A 24360-nucleotide genomic window follows, 5' to 3' on the forward strand; every position below is an offset into this window, starting at 1 on the left:
ATTCCTTGATTGTTAGGAATTAGACAGACAATATTGGAAGAGTTGGGTAGGACTTCTGAGGGCAAGGGAATGTCTTTCAGTCAAAGATGGGCTAATAACAGTACCCCAGGATCACTGTGCATAGCCAGTTTGGGTACTTAAAATGAAGGTGATGTCAAGGGCATTTTTTTTTTCCTATTAAAAATAGATGTTTATGAGTTTCAAAGCATAAAGAAGGCAAGGGCCGTTTCCCATTTTGCAACTTCAGTATATTTTTCCTTTAGTGCTTCTTTTGGCAGTGTCAGCTTGTTCTAGGAGATGCAGAGGCTGGCAGGGGCAAGATGATAGAAAAATCTGGTTAAGGGCTTCCCTGGTGGTGCAGTGGTTGAGAGTCCGCCTGCCGATGCAGGGGACATGGGTTCGTGCCCCGGTCTGGGAAGATCCCACATGCCGCGGAGCGGCTGGGCCCGTGAGCCATGGCCGCTGAGCCTACGCGTCCGGAGCCTGTGCTCCGCAACGGGAGAGGCCACAACAGTGAGAGGCCCGCGTACCGCAAAAAAAAAAAAGGAAAAAAAGCAAATTCTGGTTAAATGGCCAGAGACAGGCAGCTCAGTCTTCAGTAAGCCCTGCTTCCCTCAGGAATAGCCCTCTGGATTTATTTAGCCTAAATTTAAACAACATTTAAATTCCTTCCTTTGGGAAACTCTTAAATCTCCTGTTGAAGGTTTGTTTTTCAGTAAAGATTTGCTTCCCAACTATTTCTCTTCATCTTATATTGTAGTTATAATATATGCTGTATTGTAACTATAAGAATTTTTATCCAACTCCTGGTAGGTTTATTCCATGTCATCAATATTTACTTGTATCATTTTGGAAAAATGGAAATAAAACCCCCAAAACTTTACCCCTAGCCTTTTGGATTTAATGTTTTGAAGGGATTTGTAGTTATGATGTTTCTTCTAATTTATTATCTGAGCAAAGACATTTTTGATTTAAAAAATTGGATTATGGAGGCGTTAGCATGAATGTAGATCAAAAGTAGGTTAAGACTGATCGACTAACCAGGCAGAGCCCACCCACTGGAAAAATCACATTTGGTTTACTTATCTAAAAGTTACAGCAGGAAATTGGCACAGAGAGATTGGCAACATGCTCTGATAATGTCAGAAGTGGCAAGCTTCTGAGTTCTTCATAAGGGATCTCACCAGTAGATTTGAAGACGGTAAGTCTGAATGAGTGAAGTCACATCAGAACTTTTGGAAATTCAACTCTCCTCCCAGCCTAGTACATAAAGCTGAAGATGCACTGCCCATGGGCTGGTCTAGATAAGTGTGGGGAGGAAAAAAAAAAAACAACCCATCACCTGAGCCAGGTGTGCCTCATTAATCTGGAGGTTTTATACTATAAAATATGACACAGTGTGTGGTATGGGACAGTGCATTCAGGCATGAAAACAACCCTAATTTCTCACCCCCAGCCTCCTCAGGCTAACCAGCTTGTTCCAAGCACTTCCCTGAAAACAGTTTTCTTACCCTGGTGTCTTTGGGAGTCCCGGTAACAGACGCTTAGACTTGCACTGAGAAAACACAATTGATGCAGACCTGAAATTGAGCACTGTCAATGGTTCTATTATCCCAGGTGGTAATTTTTCAAGTTAAGTAAAACTCTAATTCAATTATGTATCAACATGGGAAAATATTGACTTCCCTTCTTTTCCTGTTGGAAACTTAAGGAGTATTAAATGTTAGTGTTCTGAGGAAGTTCAAATAGCTTTCCTTACAACTGTCTTGCATCATAGTTAGAGATGACCAAACTCTTTTCCAGATAAATGCTTGGGTGATTGGCAAAAGTTTAAGCAGATACCTTGGCAAAGTATCTGTTAAACTGGGCTTTCTTGCTACAGAAGGGAGACATTCCTCTCTCCACTCTTTTAAAAATTTTAGGGCTTCCCTGGTGGCGCAGTGGTTGAGAGTCCGCCTGCCGATGCAGGGGACACGGGTTCGTGCCCCGGTCTGGGAGGATCCCACATGCCGTGGAGCAGCTGGGCCCGTGAGCCATGGCCGCTGAGCCTGCACATCCGGAGCCTGTGTTCCGCAACGGGAGAGGCCACAACAGTGAGAGGCCCGCATACCGCAAAAAATAAAAATAAAAAAATGTTTTGTGACTTGAAATTTACATTTAAGTTGTATAATTGTTAACTTTGTTCTATAAGGAAATCAAGTCTCAACTTTTCTTAGACATGCTGGTCTCTTGTATCTCTTCCAACTGGCGTGACCACTTTTCGAAATCATATCCAAGCTTTCAAAGGAGTTGAAACTTTGTCTCCACTCTAAACTTCTCCTAATTTCTCTGCATTTTCAAACATGGAGTTTCTACCTCCTGTGAGCAGTTATTTTGGTGACCTTGATTACTCTGTGAGTTCCTAGAGGAGGAGACAGTAAGCTTACTTGAGCTCAGGGATCCTATCTTATCCACCCCTTTAGCCCTCTGTTGAAAAGATAGGTGCTTATAGCTGCTGTTGAAAGAAATAATAAATAAACCCACTATTTAAAAGAGCTTCATAGATAAAATGCTTTCATTTCTTGAAATACTTACCTCTTCAGCATCTATTTCCATGAAGACCAGCACAATGCCTCACACTTTGGAAGGGATGGTAGAATAGCTCCATTTATCCTTCTGGTTAATTTATATGACTTTCCAGGAATTGTGCACATAATGTCCATAGGAATACAAACACATTGATAAGACTATAAAAAACAAGGGTTAGTGTGATAGGTAAGACCAAATTAGGACACGTGTCACGCGGGGGCCAAACAGACTCCTGGATCCTCCCCGTTATGCTGTGGTACATGAAGGTGGGAGGGTGCTTATGGTGATGGCAGGGAGTTCCCGTTGTTCCCATCCCTGCTTAGCCATCCCTTCCCATGGTCACCCCCCGGGCTCGTGGGGGCTCTGCAGGACCATTGAAGGCCCTCGAAGTCCTTCTACTGACCCCTGACATCTAACTCTCCTTTCTTCCCTGACAATACAACCCAGAAGGTGGAGGGCTCTTGTGTCTATTTGCCCTGTCAGTAAGGGGCCTTTAATCTGTTTTAGCATGAAAAATTCATTAAGACTGTACTATTATTTCATCAGTGAAATCCTCAAATTTTAAATTAAATCCATAGGTCTGGTTTAGCAACCGCCGTGCAAGATGGAGGAAGCAGGCTGGGGCCAATCAACTGATGGCTTTCAACCATCTCATTCCGGGGGGATTCCCTCCCACGGCCATGCCGACTCTGCCAACATACCAGCTGTCCGAGACCTCTTACCAGCCCACAGCTATTCCACAAGGTATGGAGGAATGGAGTCGGGGGTTAAGATGCAACTCCCAATCTTGTTCCTTGCTGCTTAATTTATGCAGTGAAATCTTCTGCGGTGTCCTTGTGGCTGTTTGTATGTTCATTACATCAGGTTGTCCTGAAAGTACTGATACCTGTCACATTTCAGAAACATAGTTTGTCCTGTGACCTGTCTGAATCTCTCTAGATAAACTGTGTTGTAATATAATACTGTTTCAGTATTTTAAAACAAAACAAAACAGCATCCCTAAATAAGCATGCAATTTGCTTTTCATTTGTTAAAACTTTACATTTATACTCCAGTCTGCCATTAACTGAAGTTCTGTGATGGCTCCTAAGTGCAGTAGGAATAGAGGGAAGGTAAGCTTTGATAAAAAGTCCCTCTGTCTTAGTGCATAGAGGTGAATGGGATAAATGATAAAACTAAATTAGTTTGCATTATGAAAGATAGCATTGCAGGCATTCGAAACTATACTATGACACTAATGTTCAGGTGCTTTGGAAGCATATTTGATAAGAAGCTTGAGACTTGCAATTCTTACATGGGTTAATCCTCATGTTGATTAATAACATTCACTACCAAAATAGGTTTGTTCGCACTGTCGATGTGATTTCTGAATTTCTGTTCTGGGTGAGTGTGCATTGAAACTATGTAGATAAATTATGTACTTGCACATATGTGCAGAGATGTGGCTGTATTTGTTATGAGTGGTTCTAGACCTGAGTGTCAAGAAGGACAGTTTGAAATTTACATGTGGCTGACCAGGATATACTGCTGATGGCTTGGTGACTGTGAACTTTTGTACTGAACTTTCTCTGCTGGCCTCCAAAGGAGATTTATGGCTGATGACCTTCTTCCTTGCAGCCGTGTCGGATCCCAGCAGCACGGTCCACAGACCTCAGCCGCTTCCTCCAAGCACTGTACACCAAAGCACTATTCCTTCCACCCCGGACAGCAGCTCTGCCTACTGCCTCTCCAGCACCAGGCATGGATTTTCCAGCTATACAGACAGCTTTGTGCCTCCGTCCGGGCCCTCCAACCCCATGAACCCCGCCATTGGCAATGGCCTTTCACCTCAGGTCAGTCCCGTGTTTCCAGACAGACGATTTGCTGTATACCAGAACCAAATAGTCAATTCCCTGAGGCAGTCATATAATGAATTGCCAAATTTAAACCATAATGTATTCTTTATACAAGCCACATGATTTCAGTTTTCTAGTTTCCTTTCTCTCCACCCTTCCTACGGGCTGTATCAAAAGTTGTAGCTTAGACTTAAAATCCAAGTGACTTTTAATGTAATCACAGAGATTGTATGTTATACTTAGTTGTCAAGGCATTCATCTTCTGCACTCCTTGTTCAGGGTTTTGGGTAAGAGGTTCACACACATTTCTTTTTTTAATGGTATTTGGTCAGCTGATAGGGTTGTGAGCAAAAACACTTAATAAGAAAACACCAAAGCTTTTATACAATATTTGGAGAGGAGGTTCACAAGTTGTGTGGAGAGAGACCCAGCTGATGACTACAGAACTCTAGGATAAATGAGTTATAAACGCACAAATTAGGAGAATTACTGCTCTTTGGGAATATATAGATATTTGAATGTTGTAATTGTTTTTCTAATTTGCATTGAACTATGAGCTTTTCTTGAGAGATTATATTAATAAATTGCCTTGATAATTGCATGTCAGAGGGTTGGTTAAATTTCCTACATGTGGCATCTGTCTGAGGTTGACATTATTAGCAGTTGTTTAAATACAGATCACTTGATTTTATTAGAGAGCACTTGGCCCAGGTGGCGAGGAGAGCTGCCCGCTGAATTTGGAGAAACGTCACGAAGGGGTTGCAATCTATAATTGCAATCGAGAATCTCTTCAGGGCCGATAGTGAGAGTTTTAAAGCTTTATCTTTTCTTAACCCCCTTTTTCCTCTTGGTGGTTAGAAAAACAGAGAGAAGCTCAGAATGACACAAATGAAAAGTGAAAAGACAATTATACTCAATTACACACTAATCACTGACTATCACTGCTGCCTAAACACCAAGAGGGCATTCTAATAGGCAGAAAATGAGATTTTAATGGCACAAAGGGTGGCCAAAATAACGACTCATATATCTTCGCCTTCTTCGTTTTCTTCAACTTGTGGTCTGCGTCTTGGGAGTGGAGTTCCTGGGCTCTGCACAACGGTGATAACTCCGAGCAGCTGAAAAGTTCAAAGCCGTTGGAGTTGAAAAGAATGAATAGCAAAGGCAATGAAATAAACATTTCTGCCTAAAGGCAAAAGTTCATAAATCCTTTTTTGTAACAGTGAATGTAATTAAGTTTCATAGATTCCTATAGCACATCCTGGGATAAAAAATAAGAGGTGGCTTTAAGCCTCAGCTGAAAAATAACAACATGAAAACAATGGACATGCTTCCTACAGGACTTTAATACATTTAATTTCCAAGTGCTCGCCTCTGTGAATGTGATTTTGCATGAAAATCATGGATTTATATTAATAGATTCATCTTTAAATGTCTGGATCTATAGCATAGAAGCTTCTTCCACAGTTTAGAAGTAACATCAGAAGTAGTTATCTCTGCAGTTTTATAAGGCATTTGGGGCCATAGAAGAGCTTTTTATGAACATGATTTAGTTGAAAGTTTGCATAAAAGTAAACTTCAACTAGAACCACTTCTGTAAGGTGAGACCCAGGATTCTTTTGGCATTTCTTAGTGTTCGAGCGTAATAAAAATAATGACACGAACATGTATTCTCTAAGTGAAGCTCCTAGTTTCTTGTATTATAGATGTCTGCTCTTGTATGTTATAGGAAGTATAAGTGTATTATACTGTGTTATATAAGTGGAGGTACTAGCACTTGACCTTGAAACTGTTAATCCTTGATTTCAAGAAGCCTGGCTATGATTCCAGAGTTGGCGGTAGGGTGGGAATCATTCCAATATCAAGCCATGGAAAATTCCACAGGCAACTTCTCCTGTATTTCTTTACTATGCTCTTACACATTATGTTAACTCCTCACTTATTAAATTGCAAATATCCAGGACATTTTGCATTTCTACCATATATTTCCTCCTCAACCCACCACTAGGAACCCATGTTGTCTTAGTTCTTGTAGCATCTCCAGTGAGTTAGAAAAGAAATGAATAATATGAAGTTCCTCCTTATTTCCTTAGGCAAAGTTGGAGGAAAAAAGGCTGAGTGAATCAATATCTTGCCAGACATATTTACAGAAAGATGGAATAGGGACATTAGGAGAGTTGGGAATTAAAACTCAGATTTCTATAGCCTTTAAGATTTACCATTTCTCAGGAATGCCTCTATTTAAGCAAGGTGGGGAGGTGTGCACCACCCTGTTTTTGATTGTTTGGCTTTATTAAAAATATTGTAAAGAAAATTTGAAGAAAAGAGTCCACGTCTAACAGCTGGTTTACCTGTTAACTAAAGAAGAGAGTAAAGAAAGGGTGGTCATGGCTTAGTCTTTTTCCTTGCTATAAAGAAGTGCTTATTAATATACTGGATCATATAACATTAAAAACAAAACTAAACCTGCCACTGCCATTTCTCCTCTTCTCCTCCAACTTTTCCACTTCCTCTGTCTCTATCTGGACGTCTAATATACAGACAAATCAACTGAGGCTCAGAGAGCTTGTGGTCACAGCGTTAATAGTGAGAGAGCTGGGACTGGACAGAGGATTCCCAGCTCCTACTCTCGAATCTCATTCATGATAGCACCCAGTTGGGTGAAGAGGAGACAGGTTTCATAAAAAATAGAGGTGGGGGTCTTATTCATATTTTAAAATCATTTTATAGAAACTAGTTTTCTAAACTTTGGATTTGGGTTAATTAATACTCTTTTTGCTAATGCACTCTTTACATGCTTTTTAAAAAATTTTTATAAATTTATTTTATTTATTTATTTTTGGCTACATTGGGTTGCTGCTCGCGGGCTTTCTCTAGTTGCGGCGAGCAGGGGCTACTCTTGATTGTGGTGCGCAGGCTTCTCATTGCGGTGGCTTCTCTTGTTGTGGAGCAAGGGCTCTAGACGCTCGGGCTTCAGTAGTTGTGGTACATGGGCTCTAGAGCACAGGCTCTGTAGTTGTGGCACACGGGCTTAGCTGCTCCACGGCATGTGGGATCTTCCCGGACCAGGGCTCGAACCTGTTTTCCCCTGCGTTGGCAGGCAGTTTCTTAACCACTGCGCCACTAGGGAAGCCCTACATGCTTTTTTGCTTTACACATTTTTTTATCAATCTTTTAACTTCCCCCAATAATAAAAAGTACTTCATGGTTATTGTAGGGAATGGAAAAAAAATTTAAAAAGGTATCTCTAGAGTAGGAAAAAAATTCCCCTGGGGAGTCACTATTAATATTCTTGCATATTGCCTTTCAGCTCTTTTTGGGTCTTATGCTTAAAAAATATATATATATATATATATACACACACACACACACACACACTCACATATATATATAATTGAGATAGTATGCATGTTCTATGTTATATAATATGTAACTTTGCATCTTACCTATTCCCTGCCTTTACTCTTCATCATAGGTCTTTACCTACCTATTAATTTAAATTGAATTGGAGCTAAAGTTTTTTGAGTCATTATGATCAATTCATTGTAACTCTCTTTAGTGGATGCTATTTTATTTGTGCATTTTGTTTGATTCTTTTCTTAGTGTCATCGAAATTGATGTATTGTTTGCCATTCAGACTTGGAAATCATGAGTTAGAATGTATGTGAACCATTGTGAAATCGGCTTTCTAGTTTCTTGTCAAAGAATTAATGGACACCATTATGATAAGCAAACTGTTTCTGTGTTGGTGTGAGGGATGTAGTTGATTTTCCTTTGGGGTCTCTAACATACCTGCTCCCTTGAGCAAAGATTCTTTTAAAGCTTGGAATCAGGGACTTCCTTGGTGGTCCAGTGGGCAAGACTCCGTGCTTCACTGCCTGGACCGCGGGTTCAGGAAACTAAGATCTCTCATGACCTGCGGCCTAAAAAAAAAAAAAAAAAAAAAAAAATGCTTGGAATCAGAGCCATTAGTCAAATGGTGTTTCTTAGATTCCCTCAGTGCTTTTCCCAGAGAAATTCTCAGCTTCGGGAGGGATGGGTGTGAAGCAGTGAATCAGGAAAAGGTTACACTGTCCAGCTGGTGGGATTAGAGTAGTAGTAGACTGACAGGCATCTATGACATTCTAAATCTCAGAATCCTGATGAAAACTTTTAGAAGCTTTGGTCGTATCCTTCCTCAAGTTGCTAAAAGTGTCTGTGTGTTACTGAATCGTTGGAAAAGTGTATCTTGTTCTGAGGGAATCCATAACTGTATCTGGGGAATATTCCCATTTTATTTATGCAAAAGCTGAGGCCAGTGCAACACAGTTAGAGTCACTGGCAGAGTTAAAAGCCAAGTCTACCTCTCTTGCAGTTATTACTAGTTCTTTAATAAACCAAATTACACATTTCATTTGCTGAAGAAGCATAATGTTGTAGAAAGTTTTCCGTGGGCTCTGGCACTGATATTCAACTCGATTTTCCTGCAGGAACCGTCAAAAGCCTTCACAGATGGAGGGCTGGGCTTCACACTCCCTCAAAAGCTGGATTTGTCAGGGAACTTGAGATTCTCAGGGATGGGTGGGTTGGGAATAGGCTAATTCCCTTGAAATTTTCTACTGTCTCTGAATTTCTAAGACCATTTGAACTATATAACCCTTTCAGGAGATGAGGCTTTTATAATGAATGACAAAACACCATCTGAGAAGGAAACCATTCAACTCCCTCTACCCTGCAGTAGCACCCTCTTTTGAAAAGTTGTGTGTTCTTGGTGTGGGAACACCACAGAAAGAGCAAAGGGAAATAGAGACCACGTATTTCCCCTCCAAACCCAGCTGGTGTGTTCCCAGCACCTTCCTGCATGTGCAGGAGAAAAAAAGGAATGCCGACTTGGAATACGGAGTGCCAAGGAAATACTACCATATTCTCATGCTCAAGACGTGAGACTAATTAACGTTTGGCCCATGTTCTTCTAATTAACTTTCCTTTGCAAGAAACATTACCCTCACTGCTCCCCCCACCTCCAAAACACGCAGAGCCAAACCCCCAAAACAAGGCCAATTAAATGAACTAACTTATATCGTTTCAGCACCCCCCTACTCCTGCAAACGCCATGGTTTCTGGTGACAGCTTCTAATGATTTCTTGAGTGAAATACAGTATCAGTGGGTTACACTAGGAAGTTATCTAGGAAGCTTTTTTTTTATTGTTATGTAGTATACAAAAATGGGCCAAGTTGGCTGCATTTAGGGTTCATCAACCATTGCAAATGATTCTTTGAATGTTTTGGGTTTGGTAAAACCTAAAACACATTTTGCCAAGCACTTTTCCTCCTTAATTTTTCAAACTGTGTATTTTAGGGAAAATTTGATCCATATGGTTTTGATTCATTTACTCTTATATCATTGACATTTTTTTTTCCTACGGAGCCATTTGATATCCAAGAAGCTTTCTGAGCCTTTCCTACGTTCATTTTAAGCATTTTCCTCCTTAAAAAGAGGAAGTCCTCTTTGTAACCTCAGAGGCTATAAATTTTGAGTACTTTCTCAATTCAGCAATACTTAAAAATACATTTGGTATAAATCTGGATTATTATGAACACATTTTATGTTTAGAACAGATGGGCAGATTTTCGTTTCTGGTTTATGAGTGAAACCAATGATAAAATAAGAAAATAGGCTTAAATTACAAAAAAAGTTTTGTTATAGACAACTTTTAACTGTTATTAATAAATCCCCACAGTAAGATCTATGCTCAGAGGCCTCATTTTAAATTTTGGCCAGGTCTTGTGTAAGATGTAATTGAATAACCAGTACACCTGTCCTATTTCATGGATAATGTACTGAGGAAAGAAAAAATTCTCATAAAGATTTGTGTACCAGGCTTAAACATGCTTGAATGTTTGCTCACCACTCAGCACCTCAGGAACAAAGAGTAGGTCTGCAGATCTCATCAAGTTTATCGACCATTCATCTGTTAAGTCTGGTTGAATCATCACAGCTCTGTGGGGATGAGATACTGCCTCTGAAACAGACCCAAGAAAGAGCAGATATATCTTTACACTAAGGAGGTTGTGGTTAATGGTGGAAGACGTCAGGATAAACTTTTGTTCTTATTCACATTTTATAAAAGAAAAATTTTAACTCCACCACCCATCCAGTTACTTTTAAAGAATAATATTAAAATTGAGATTATCAGTGTGTAATGTATGTAAATTGCATATTTGGTGTCAGCTACGCTTATTAGGCAGCTTCTCCATTTCATGCATATATGTATTAGACTGTCGTGGTTCCATTTCAAATCAGATTTCAATTGCTCAGCACCGTTTCTTTTGACAAACATTTGTTACTCCTGAAACTTACTAGGGAGAAGCATTTAAGCATTAATATGTGTACACAGAACTCAAGACTGCTTTTGATTTTGCTTGTCATTTCCTGGACCACAGTGTTCACAATTATCTCAAATTCCTTAGCTGCAAGGCAAGATGAAGGATTTTTGTCCATTGAAGGTGTGCGGTTTACTACATATCAGTTTGTTATGCGAATGGGGTATAGTCATTAAGAATGGTTGTGATGGGTACTTTTCCGTTTCGTATAGAGAGAATATCCTTTTCACTGTGGTATAGCAATTCCTTGGTCTTCTTTAGTACTGTTGATACATGTAAAAGCAGTAAGATTTACCCTGATGGCAGGGCCAGCTCCTGTTTCAGGAGAGCTATTTTTCTGGACATTTTGGGCACACATCCAGAAGCTGCTTGATGCCAGGCCATTTGTTTTGTCCATTTCACACACAGGTTGCAGATCCTGTGCCCTCAACCTACCTTTATCATCGTGAAGAACCAGACAAACAGGTGGCCTGCCACCAACTCATTTCCAAACAAAGGCACTACCTTTTTACAATTTCCAGAAATTCATCTGTGGAAGAAAAAGGAGTGCTTTTGATTAAAGAGATTGATTGGGTGTCAAACAAAGCTTGGACAGAGAGACATTCTGTACAAGAGTGGCAGCCTCTCTGAAGCTTCAGCCTCTTTCTGTTTCATTTCTAAAGCAATTCATGAGCTCAGAACCAGGGCTGCAGAAGCCTTTTACATGTTTATGAAGGCTCAAGGACGTTTATGATCATAAATAAGCCCATTTCAGCTACACCAGAGTAACCACTGGCCATTTGCATGTTTCCATTCCGCCATATTAGGTTTTCAAGATATTCTGCTTCGTGGTGAAAACGTTGCTGCTAATCCATTTGTTGAATCAATGCAGTCTGTAATTGACCTGGTGCCTTTGGTTTTTCTCCAAAGGCTGTGGTTGCTACCCTTAAAGAGCGCGAGGAGAGCCCTGGTTTATGTCAGCTCTAGCCACAGCCTCTTGAGTTAGTTGGAGAATTGTGAGAGAAGCAAGTACCTGGCCAAAATCTCTTTTTAAAATCTTACATCATGTCACTGAAATGAGCCACAAGAAAACCTTTCTTGCTGAATTAAAATTTTTGTGAATTAAATTGATTTAAGTAGAAATTCCATCAGCTACTTTCTCTTGTACATTGGACAAAAAATGTAACAACCCCAAGGTATTTAGGCCCATTTGAATTCCTTTAGCCATTGAAGAGAAAAAATTGAGTGTGATTGCTTGGTCCATAACTAAGCTACTGGAATAAAAAGGTTTTCTTTTTCGTCAGTAAAACATAGGAAAGCCGTGCTGAATTCTAGTGTGAGGCCAATGGTCTGAATCAACCCTTTATATGTGGTTGGAATGCAATGTAAAGCTTTTAATTTATTACTGCATTTGCAAAATGGCAATATCTATAGAAATCTCAATACTTGCATATTTATTCAATTAGAGGCTGAATGTGTGCTTTGTACTGCAGACACAGAAGACTGGATTCAGTCATTCGTTGTATACTATTTTTTTTTTTTTTTTAAAGAATCTGTCTCTGCAAAACAGTCTGGGTTTCATCAGAGGTGTATATTTTTCAATGTATAGTGTCATATTTAAAAATTCCTCTTGACATTTAGCTAGAGTTCAGTAAACTAGAGTTTCTGAGATTAGTGATTGTATTGTCTCCACTGATCAATGGAAAAGATGGTAAATTGGGAGACCCTTTGAGATAGTGCATTTTGTGGAATCAAAGGGTTGTGTTTCTACCTTGCGGGGAATATTTTGGAGCTGTGAGATGACTGGGCAGGCTGTCCTCAGCACTGAACTAATGAAGGATGCAGGCATTATTTAAAGACATAACCATCTTTTCCTTCCACAAAATGCTGATGTCTCATTCTGGGCAGCTTGCATTACAAAATCTAATTAAACAGTTGCCGATTAAAAAAACCCTCTATATCACTTCTCGGCCTTTTGGCTAAGATCAAGTGTAAAAACCCTCTAAAGAGCCGACCCTCTATATATAAGATTCCAAGGGAAAATTTCTAGTTCAGTATGAACCCTTCTATGACACTTGTAGGCAGAATTTCTTGCTTTAGTCTCCGTTGATGCCACATTAGAGTGTTTATACCTTTTTAAAATACATACCACACTGTATTATAACATATCCATCCCCCTTTGGACCATGAGCTTCTAGAGGCATGATACTAGGTCATAATCATCTTTGAACACCCAGAAACCAAACAGTGTCTCGTAATAAAGGCTTGTTCCCCAAAGTGGGCTCTTTGAAATAGTGGTTTGGGAAAAAAGGATTTTGAGTCAACGATTTGGTAAATATTTCAAATTATATCCCTTTACCTTCCAGAGTCCCAGTGCACATTAGCCTACTAAAGGCTCTGACAAGTCTTGCAGTACAGAAACATGTTTGTTTAACTCAGTGTTCTCTAATTCAACTGGGGATCCCTTTTGTTGAGTAACAGACTACCAAGTTTTGAGGAATATTTCCTAGGAAGTGCTGAATGAAAAAAATGGGTAGAGACCCGACTCATGATTTGTCCATTTCTAGAATTGTTCTTTAATTTTTTTCCACTAGTGAATGTTTCTTCTATTTAATGTCTGATGTTATCTCCTGCTTCAATACACTGTCACCCTCTGCAAGTGACCTTAGCAGGAAAAAGAGTAATTTTAAAGAAGAAGCTATTAACTGCTTAATAATGTTAAGATAGGCAGAAAAAGGGAGTAAAAACAGAGAGAATTCCTGTTTAGTGAACCGTCGGCCATGTGGGTATAACTCATTGCTCTAAGCAGGACCCCCAAAGTCAAAAGCACTAGATTCCAGTACTTAACAGCCGCTCACTAGCTGTGTGTCTTCAGGCAAGTTGCTTAAACTATCTCAGCTTCTGTTTCATCCTCCTGTTAAACTTGGGAGATATTGAAAAAGAGTCACCCTATAGAGCTACGCTGAGAAACACAGTACTTAAAAGGATTAAATGCATTTTGATAAAGTGATAATACTGTTTGTTGCAACAGAGCTCTCATTATTGTTTGCTGAAAAATATCACGCAGGCCTCTGACAAAAAAACATGCTTTTCTTTGTCCCTGATGAATAAGACAAATGTGGAAGCTGAATACCATCAAAGGAAAAGCAGTTTCTTGGTGGACTGGAGTATTTTAAGGTATTCTACTCAGACATTTTAAAGACCTAAGGACACATATTGGTGTCCATTCAGAATGCAGTCATTGTAATGCTACTGGGATATGATACTCCCCAGAAATACAATGTACAAAAATTGGTTTTGTTTGAGTAATTCAGATCACAATAACATGAGAACCCACTACAATGAAAAGAAGAGGCAACCATCCTTCATTCCATGGGGCTAAGAGTAGGGAGGGGACAGGGTTGTCCTATTGTTTCCTATTCTTATTCTTGTTTTGATTTATTGAAATGTAATTTTTAAAAATTATTCATTTATTTTTGGATGCATTGGGTCTTCGTTGCTGCACTCGGGCTTTCTCTAGTTGTGGTGAGCGGGGGGCTACTCTTCGTTGCAGTGCACGGGCTTCTCACTGCAGTGGCTTCTCTTGTTGCAGAGCATGGGCTCTAGGCGCACGGGCTTCAGCAGTGTGGCGCACGGGCTTCAGTAGTGTGGCACACAGGCTTCAGTAGTTGTGGCTCATGGGCTTAGTTGCACCGCGGCATGTGGGATCTTCCCGGACCAGGGCTCGAACCCATGTCCCCTGCATTGACAGGCAGATTCTTAATCAGTGTACCACCAGGGAAGCCCCTTGAAATATAATATTGACATGAACTCATTTTTTAAAAATCTACAGTCTAGCTTTTATGATACTAGATACCTCAAAGGCAGAAGAATCTTATGAACGCTATACTTCTCTCTCACCAGCAAAAGAGAAAGGTAGCTAAAACAACAGGTGCAAGGTTTTAGAAAGTAAGGGGCAATCTAAGTAATTTTGAGTTAACTGATTGGGAAGTATTCTTTTTATCACTAAATTACAAAGACTCTATTTTGTCAGGATCTGTAGGAGCAGATTTAATTTCTGTAGGTCAAAGAACTATGTATATGGCCTCACTGTGGGTCCTGGATGTTGCCAGCGACTTGAAGTTGCCTGGGAATAGGAGACATAGCCACTGCCCAATTTACGATCAAGAACACAAGTAAGTTTTCAGGTAGAAAAGCACTGCAACATCTTTATTGGTCCAGTGTCCCTGGAGTCGGGAAGGTGGGGAATTAAAGTAGGTAGGACTTTAGCTTACCGGAATAGTAGCTTCTGGTCCCTAGAAGGCTGTATTCGCAGATGTTGTCCCATATGTATAGAGTTCTTACACATTCCCATGCGTCTTAAATGAAAGCTTATTCTGCCTTAACACAAAACCTGTGAAACAGGGCAGAAAACACTTCCCGAAGGGTAAGCTCATTCTCAGACTTTTGCAAGGCTGTGCACTGATTTCCCATAGTTAATAGAAACAACTTTCCTGATATCTACTCGTTAAATCAATATCACTTGATCTTTTCAGTTGGCTCTTTTCTCTGTCCTAAGGACTTATCTTCCTTCACATGAAGAGAAGTGTAGGGAAGTTTCTCTTCTGTAATCTTCAGGCGTTTAGTAGATGGAGTCTTATGACATGGACTTTAGGCAGCCACAGAAATATTTGCCTGAATCACACATGATCTGGAAGAAAGAAGAAATCTCACTGTTGAGCCGGGCAAATTTTTTCCTCCCTCAGTAGGCTGGAATGTCTGCCCTACACACAGTTGTAGTATTGGGTGGAAGGGGAAGTTTTTGGGGAGTGAAGATACAGTGTAGCCCAGCACCCCTATGCTTCAGAGGGGCAGTGTGGAGGTCCTTCTTTCGAAAAGGTAACGTGGACACCTAGGTTATTGTAAAGTTCTGCGTGAATCTCAGACAGAACTGGGCAGTTAAGATTCAGCAAGGTGTGCATTTAGGAATGGTTATTAGGTGAATCAGCCCTGCATTTTCTTGAATGCAGGCTTAGCTTATGGGCAATTAGAGGTAAAGTTTTAAACACCATCTCACTGAAGTACCGTGGGATGCCCAAGTGTAGAGCTTTTCCCTTTCTATATTTGGAATCCTAGGTCTCAAGAGGTCAATTAATATTTAGCAAACGTGTCCAGAAGTAGTCATAAAATTAAACCAAGATATGTGCTTAATTTTCTACAGTCATGTTTTTGAAATGGTGATAGGTTTGAGTGCTTACTCTTTAGAAGGCTGCTGTTGTTTCCTGAAATGAGAAGAGTTAACAGCAGGTAATGTCATTCCTCTCAGAAAGAGTTTGAGACTCTCTGTGTTAAGTGATGAATGAGGGTATCTGACCCACATCTGTTTTACATTAGAATGGAACATTGCCCTGACATCCTTAGGAGCATTTGTCAAGATTCCCTGGACAGAGCTTCTGTAAATTACATGCTGCAAATGTGTCAGGGTCAGATAAGAGGATATCATTAACTCCCCCAAGTTTACTCAGGGCTCTGTCAGTCCATCTTAATATGCTAACAGCCAACAATTTTCCTTGAGCCGTTTTGCTATATTTTTCATTCATAGAAGAAAAAATATGTATGCTACACCCTACCCCCCCCAATATCACACATGTTCTTTTCTCATAAATCATATTAATTGTAGACATGGTCACAAAGCATATTAAATGCAGGCATGCGTAAATGAATTAAAACATATGAGAATTTTATTACAGACCATGGTGGGTCTAACATAGTCAGATACCAACTGTATGAGCCATACTTTTTCATTTAGGTGAAATGAGCTTTTTCTTAATGGGCTTTATTTTATTGATAATAGATGGACACGATATGATTGTTCATCATTGTCTAGAAGTAAACTCTGTATGTGTATATGTATATGTGTCTCTTGCAAGCCATTTCTATGCTAATTTTTTTGCCTAGGTTTATATTTTAGTCATCAGTCTCTAAAGAATATTGCTACCCATTTGACGGCTTAGGTCTATTGAGAAAGAGGTATTCTAAAGAATCAATAAAGTAAAAGTCATTCTGTAACTTGTCACAGAGCTGGAGATTAAAGCACATATAACAGAGTTTAACTGAGAAGGTACTCACTGTGATCTTTACAAATAAAACTTGGAAATATACGCACCATATGAACCACACTTGTCTGACACGCATACTTTTGCATCATGTGTGAAACATAGCTACTTTAAAATGTTAGCTAAGGATTAAAGTAAAAAATAAGTGTGTATTTAGCTGGACATTTTACATGCACTGGTTTTCTATCTGGTTAGGTAAAGGTCAGCCATGCCCTTCCCGTAACTCTGGGTGGGTGAGAAGGTCACCATCCTTACCTTGCTAGAAACTTCTGCCTTCGGGCAACTTCCCTCTTACAGCTTTCAAACAGACAGGGCTAAAAAATCTAATTATTTAGATGCTAATCAACTGCAGGATAATTCCCAAGGCATTTGAATCTGAAGACAACATTTTCAGGGAAATCTCTGCTGTTCAAGTTTAGCGTTAGTTACAGCCTCAAAGATACAGTCACTGATATTTAAGCATAACATAACTCCAGTAGTACCCGTATCGGCAAAAAAACATGGGCATAAACATTTGAATTTTTTGTTTGGTTGTGGGAATAAATTATATCCAAATTTTAAAAGTTTATCATCATTAGCCTTTTGAGAAAAGTGTAGAAGCTATAAAAAAACCCCTTTATGTCATACAAAGCTGTAATTCCCAGTGGTTTTCTAAAATGCAACTAAATGTGTATTATTAAATGTTAAATCAGAAAACATCTGATTACTTAAGAGCAAAAACGTAAATAAAGACATGAACCAGGATTCCTGCTAAGGAAAAAAAGAAGCGCCTAGACGTACACCATAATTTGCTAAATCATTTTAGATTTCTGATAAGCTCTGAGCACTTTCAACTGATGGCAAAATCATAACACTTAAGCCAAGACGGATATTTTCCAGACACATTGTTTTAAATGTAAATCTTAGCTTGACTCATAGTTTTTTATCTTTTATATTTAATCTTACAATAGGAAAATTAATTCAAGAGAAATATGGCATGAAGCAATTGTAAAGAGTTAGTTTTTCCTGAACCATATAATCTTCCAATCAAGATATAAACAACTTCTTTGGAATTCTGAAACTTGAGAATGAGCTTAAAAAGATCTTCAACCAAGTCTCTAATAAAGCGAATGACTGAGGAGCCAGCAGAAGTCCCAGTTCAAGACTCTAAGGCTTGAATTTGTTTTTAAAGGTTAGCCATAAAACAATTTAGAAACGGTGTCTGGGAAGTGTTTCGGAGGTAACAATTTACTGATATACTTAATAGATCTTTTTCCAGATGCCTCACCTAAGAGTCGTACTCAACTAAAAGTTAAAAAAAAATAAAAAATAAAAAATCCTCCTCCCACCTCCATTCCCAAGGAGACAGAACAGAGATCTTTATAAAAGGAACACTTTTCCTGTTCATTGCAGTTCCTGGACTCATCTGACATTTAATAAGAATGTGATTGATGTTCAGTAGACAGAACTGACTAGCCCTTAGTCTATTTCTTTTCCTGTGAAATTGTTTGTGAAAACCAGGCAATTGTGTTTCTCTTACCTCAAATTAAAAAATAAAATAAAATCAGGCAAAAATGCCATCCCTGTAATAGAAATAGCTTATTAATGGCTTATGAGGAAAAATCCCCCACTTTGCAACCAATGGAGATTTTATTTTAGGCTTTGAATTACAAATTGCTGTAGGAAAAGCTTATATGAAAGAGATCCTGACAATATTCTTAAAAAGAAAATATGACTGGAAGACATTCCATGACCATATTGGGGGAGTTCTAAGAAGTCTGTTTACCAACTTTGTGCAGCAGAAAGAAATTTCCATAGTTTCCCTTGAACCACATTAAATAGCAAAATTGCTTTTAAAGAAATGTACATAAAAATGTAATGGGACCCTTCCATAGAGATTTGAGGTTTTAAATTATGTTAGGGGAAAGTAATGCATTTTGTAGTGATACAGTTAGTTTTCTTTTCCAACACAGATTTCCTTTTTAATTTTTAAATAAGAAGCTGTTACAACGATGTACATTTCTCAAGTTTTCTCAGTGTGAAATATTGAAGTAAATTGCGTTAGTTGTCATTATTCATTAATTTCCATTTCAGAGCAAATGTAGGGAAGTATTAGTGCTTCTTTTCCCATCCTCATCCAGTTCTTGAGAAAGAAGTCATGATTACAATGTGTGACCATCACAGTGGAAAGAAAAACTCGTGGGAGAATATCTGTCTCTAAGCAAGATAACGGGTCTCTGGTCCTCTTTATTTCCTCACATTAGCTTCCGCAAGTATTGGGCTGCTGAGCTAAGGGCAGTTGCTAAAGCAGGAGCTGTCACGAGCTTCCGGTGTGTGACAGTCATAATAGCGACACGAAGATCCATCAAGCATCCCTCTTATTCCATTCACACAGCAGCCATCCCTCCTGACTGGATCATGAGCTGGGATGTCTTTAGGACACTGTGCCCTGGCACCTTTAAGGAGCTGTCTTTCTCTTGCCCTAGAATATAGCCTTGGCAGATGGTACTGTATGTTCTCCATCCTCCAACAAATGTATTTCAAGGTCTTCCTGTCCTAAGGTATTTTCTAATTCAACAGCTGCAAAAAGGTGCTGCGTGAACATCATCAGCTGAATTTTGCTTCTAGGAAGGACTCATTTCTTCTCTTTTAGGATCTTCATGTTTTTTTCCTCCCATGTTCAGAATTATTGCGGCCTTCAAAGTTATGCAAACAAGGAATATATGGCAGAGGATTAAAAAAAGTTTATCACAAAAATGTACATATAGCTCATGGGAGAGTGTGCATGTTTTGAATAAAATTCTTCTATTACTCTTCAACTCTGACTGATAGAGTATTCCATTTCTTCCTTAAAGAGATATACCATTAACAGAATTTCAAGTAAGTATCTTCATGAAGGACACTACTAAAAATATATTTCCTTTTTATCCAGTACCACTGCATATTTTTCTTTGAATTTATACAGTTACAAAGTTGATTTTTCTAAGTGCTTTTTAAAAAAACTTAGCACAGATTATTTACACAGTAAAATATTTGTGCCCTGTGCCATAATCCCCCTTTCATTAAAAATATCACATTTTTAATCTTTTAATTTTCCTTGTCCATTCTTGCCCATTAGACCAGTACACAGAGGGGTACTCCTGATTTGAAAGGAGTGTGTTTGGCACTGAACAACCTCTACTTTAAAGACTTCTCTTCTAATAGATGTTCGTAATTTGGGCTGAAAGAAAATATTTAATAAATTAGTATATCAATTGACATTTATGAATTTTCCAAGTATATACTGCAAAATCATCTACATGAACTCAAAGAAAGGCAAAAAAGAAATATATATAGATGGAAGAACATTCAGGAAATAAATGCATTTGGGGCTATGTTCAGGTTTTTTAAATGAGAAAATGAAGTAATTAACTTACTGTAATCGGCAGTGTATGAGAGCCCCATGTTCTGGTGACTTTTCATTCTCCTTTAGCTGTGACTCTTATTCTTACTTTACTCTGTGACTCTCACTTTCCCCTAATGCCCAATAAAACAAAAGCATGCTCTGAAACATACGATTTTTTTTTGAATATAAGTAATTTTTAGAGATTTTGAAAAATCTCAAGCTCAAGAAAATTTTGATCCCTTGGACTGTCTTTAAAAATTTCGGTAAGACTGTGTTGCTTTCCCCACACCAGCCCGCCTTCCCATCTGCTCACACATAGAAGAACTCAAGTGAAAGGGAGACAAGGAAATGGAGAATAGAGACTTGCCGGGGTGGGATGGTGAGGAGAATCATGGCTTGTTAAAATGGAGGAAGAAAGGGTAATCCATAGAAGGTGGACCAGATTCTGTTTTGTTTTCTCTTTTTCTTTTTTTTTTTTTGTCTTTTGGGGCTAATTGAAGATGGATCCGTTTAAAGCTTTATTTCAAGAAGATTTTGTTTAGCTCTGAGGATTATGCAAACCCTTCCCAAAGGGGATTGTGGCCTCACTGGTTTTGGAATCTAATTTAGGAAGCTTTCTGGAATGCGAGATTCATCCCTCCCTCCTGCCTTGCTGGTACCCCTCCATCCAGGATCCTGTGGCCTGCATTACCTTGGTGGATAACCCAAGACCTACAATCAGGGTTGAGTTTCATTACTGCCCTCTCATCTCGCTCTTATTTGTACACTTTAATCTCCATATGCTTCAAACGTCTTAAAATACAACAGGACTAGGATGGAAATACTGTGCAGTGGTGGGTCCCTGCCTTGCAATACTTTGTAAGCAGGTGATATTTTCTGGAAGCTCTTCACTCAGCAGTTGATTTCTTCTGCGATTGCTTTTCGAGTCCTGCTACTGACTTGCATGAAGTTCAGAAAAATCACTTCCTCTCCTGGGTGGCAGTTTTCCGGATGCAAAATTAATTATCTACTTGCTTCCATCACAAGGTGTTGTAAGGGTCATCGAGCCTGTGTTTGTGAAACTTGTCACCGTGCTAATCGGAAAGTTGTTCTGTTATCACAGTTTTGTTTTTTTAAAAGTTCGCTTGCTCTCCAGGGTTATTTAAAAAACCGAGCAGACTTTTTATAACATGTTTGCACTTCAGGCTTTTTTTTTAAAGCGCTTCTTATGAAAATGTTAGTTTAGAGAAGAAATGAAAGGATTAGGTAATGGGGGCAGTTATTTGGAGAATCATTTACCATTCATTCATTCATTCATTCAGTACCTAATATGTGCCCGCCCTCTGTTAGGTGCTGATGATATGAAAATCGGTAGATTACTCCCCTCAGAGCTCTCATAATTCAAAGTAGGTGACCAAGTACTAATTACACAGTAAGAGGGATGAGGAAAACGCAAGGGAATATCAGGGAGGGTGTACTAATTTCTAATTACTGAAGGATGGCCAAAATGGAGAGTGGAGTTTTTGCGAGAGGGAACTCTATGAAAAAAGACATAGAGATCTCAAAGTACACAAAAAGAATTTGATTTGGATTCAACTTAAAAAAAAAATATAAGCAAATGCCTGTTTAAAATGACATGTGAGACTCCCAGTTGTAATACATGGTTAAACATTATTCGATACGAACAGATATAATTTCTTCCTCCTTCCAACCTTCTGTCCCTGTGTCCCTCCTTCTTTGAATTTCCAGTATGATTTTATCACTAGGGGCACGGTGTCCTCTCTCTCCCACCCTCTCTCCTTCCTTCTTTTTCTTTTCCCTTCTTCCCCTACCCTCCTTCCCCTTTCCCCCTCCCCTTCTTTCTGAAACTGCAGTCAGATGTTATCACTGGGCATGATGTAATATCTCTGCCACTGTGAGTGGAGGTCACCATCTTCGGGACAGCTCTTTAACAGCAGATTTCCAAAGAAGTGAAACTTGGCCCTTTTCAGTTATCCTTTCAGCTACAGGCTAGGGTCTGGTACTCCCTGCATTCTCACTTCTTCCTAATCCGCCTGTTTATTTTAGGTAATGGGACTCCTGACCAACCACGGTGGGGTACCCCATCAGCCCCAGACCGACTATGCGCTCTCGCCTCTCACTGGGGGCCTGGAACCTACCACGACGGTGTCGGCCAGCTGCAGTCAGAGACTAGACCATATGAAGAGCTTGGACAGTCTGCCAACCTCTCAGTCTTATTGTCCACCCACCTATAGCACCACGGGCTACAGTATGGACCCTGTCACAGGCTACCAATATGGGCAGTATGGACAAAGTAAGCCTTGGACTTTCTAGGGGGTAATTACTCCTGTAAGGGTGGAACACTTTAACTCTTCCTTGAGAAAGGGGAGCTGCCAGCATGATTAAGCCTTCCATCCTGGTATCAATTTTGTGGCAAAGCCAGCTGGTTGTTCCAGCAAGGGCTTCCCAGTATAATTATTTTCTTAACCAATGTCAGCAACATCTTGCGGTTATTAATTGCTGAGACGTGAAAGCTGATTGCCACTAGGTAAAACACAAGGGTTGGCCAAAATGAAATAACCTCTGGCATTAGAAACACATGTTCTTAATGAGGTCAGCTCAAGGATCATATGGGGTATAATCCCAAGGACACAGAGTTCTGTCAGACTTGTCTTAGGAATAAAAATATTCGTCTCGATCCTTTGATACCTCGGTATTAAATATGACATTGTCAGCCTGTAGCTGATTTTGCCCCTTGCTGTGAATTGTCCCAGCCTGACCTGAAAAGCTGCATGTGTTTCCTTACAGGTGCCTTTCATTATCTCAAGCCAGATATCGCATAAGTGAACTGTCCACTTGGAGCTTAAACTGGCCCTGTTTCCGGTCTCCACAGCCTAGACGTGAAGAATCTTCTCAGAAAAAAAAAAAATCACCCTCTTGGGGGGCAGTCTCGACAGGAGGCAAAGGAGAATGATTGATTTTCTTTCTCCAGTAGTTGGTTTCAAATTCTTTTGAACGTGTTGGACAAAAGCAGTGGAGAAAAGGAAGATCCGGAACAATAAAAGACAAATGCAACATTTTAAGGCAATGATTTAACATGGCTACATATCAAATATCCCAACTCTTTAGTGCTGATGATCAAGGAGCTAAAACATTCCATTTGTGTGCGTGTGCGTGTGCGTGTGTGTGTGCGTGTGTGTGTGATTTATCTTGACTGGTTTGGGCAAGCAGAATGTTCTGAAAATATAGTCGGAGAATAAAGTATAACAAGTTCGATGTCCAATGCTGACACTTCTACAACCTTAAAACTGCTCGCTCCATGAAGCCGGAACGGAGGAATCCTTGACTTTTACACACTGGAAATGGATATAAAAATAAATGCCACCATTTTTAGGAAGTTAGACTAGATGTAAAGGACCTCCCAAATAAATTATTTGTTATCTTATCCTCATCTGTAATTCAGTTGTCAATACATGTCCTGGATGGACACGTCTTGCTAAGAGGATATGGGGGAACCAGAAGAAAAGCTTGTTTTCTTTCTCAGTGTGGGAGAGGTGTGTGACATCTGCCCAATTTAGTTTCATTTGGAAGCCAACCTGGGCTGGGGGAGGGCGTGGTGGAGAAGTGATGTGCATTCCCACAGCTGCTTATCATTATCAGTGTGCAATACTGTGTACCTCATGGGTGCTTTGGCATTGGCCAGGGCCATAGAAACAGAATCAGAACTATATTTTTGCAGGTGCTTTATTTTCGCAGCCCATGATTCATTGTGGTAGAATGCAGTGATGTTTGCCATTTGCTGGACAACCAATACCCGGCTCGCTCCTTTTGATTAGAGACCATGTTTGAGAATAATGCTTTTAAAATGACTTCGTTTACATTCTTCTCTTTTCTATGAAAGGCAGGGCAACACCAGAAATGTCCATGTGGCTGTCATGTACTTTTAAATTATACAATAATACCTGAAATTGAAAGATGATAGGAAACTGAGGTTTACATACGTTTGTGTGGTGACATTTTAGAATGTCAATAAATTTGTTTTTTGAGATGTTAAGAGGAACAGGAAGGTGGAATGCAGTGTTATTTATTTCTTTCTATTCTTGGAACCATGAACGAGGTAGGCACAAGTACATTCCTTTTAGAGTTAAGAACTATGACGTAGTGAGTTAGTGAGACT

The 24360-nt window shown here is 39.5% G+C and overlaps 1 protein-coding gene across 1 annotated transcript in view; it reads left to right on the forward strand.

Annotated features, from left to right (window-relative positions):
• Window positions 1-24114, forward strand: part of PAX3 (paired box 3) — a 95821-nt gene extending 71707 nt beyond the window's left edge. The window contains exons 6-10 of the mRNA XM_089916326.1: window positions 3147-3312; window positions 4186-4400; window positions 22251-22497; window positions 22992-23022; window positions 23179-24114. Coding sequence (XP_089772452.1) covers window positions 3147-3312; window positions 4186-4400; window positions 22251-22497; window positions 22992-23022; window positions 23179-23245 — 726 coding nt within the window. The 3' untranslated portion in view covers window positions 23246-24114. The remainder of the gene's footprint in view (window positions 1-3146; window positions 3313-4185; window positions 4401-22250; window positions 22498-22991; window positions 23023-23178) is intronic.
• The last annotated feature ends 246 nt before the right edge of the window (window positions 24115-24360 follow it).

The sequence above is a fragment of the Delphinapterus leucas genome, chromosome 8 (genome assembly GCF_059928025.1).
Source record: "Delphinapterus leucas isolate spDelLeu-1000000601 "Yukka" chromosome 8, BTC_Dleu_Yukka2, whole genome shotgun sequence".
NCBI lineage: Eukaryota > Metazoa > Chordata > Mammalia > Artiodactyla > Monodontidae > Delphinapterus > Delphinapterus leucas.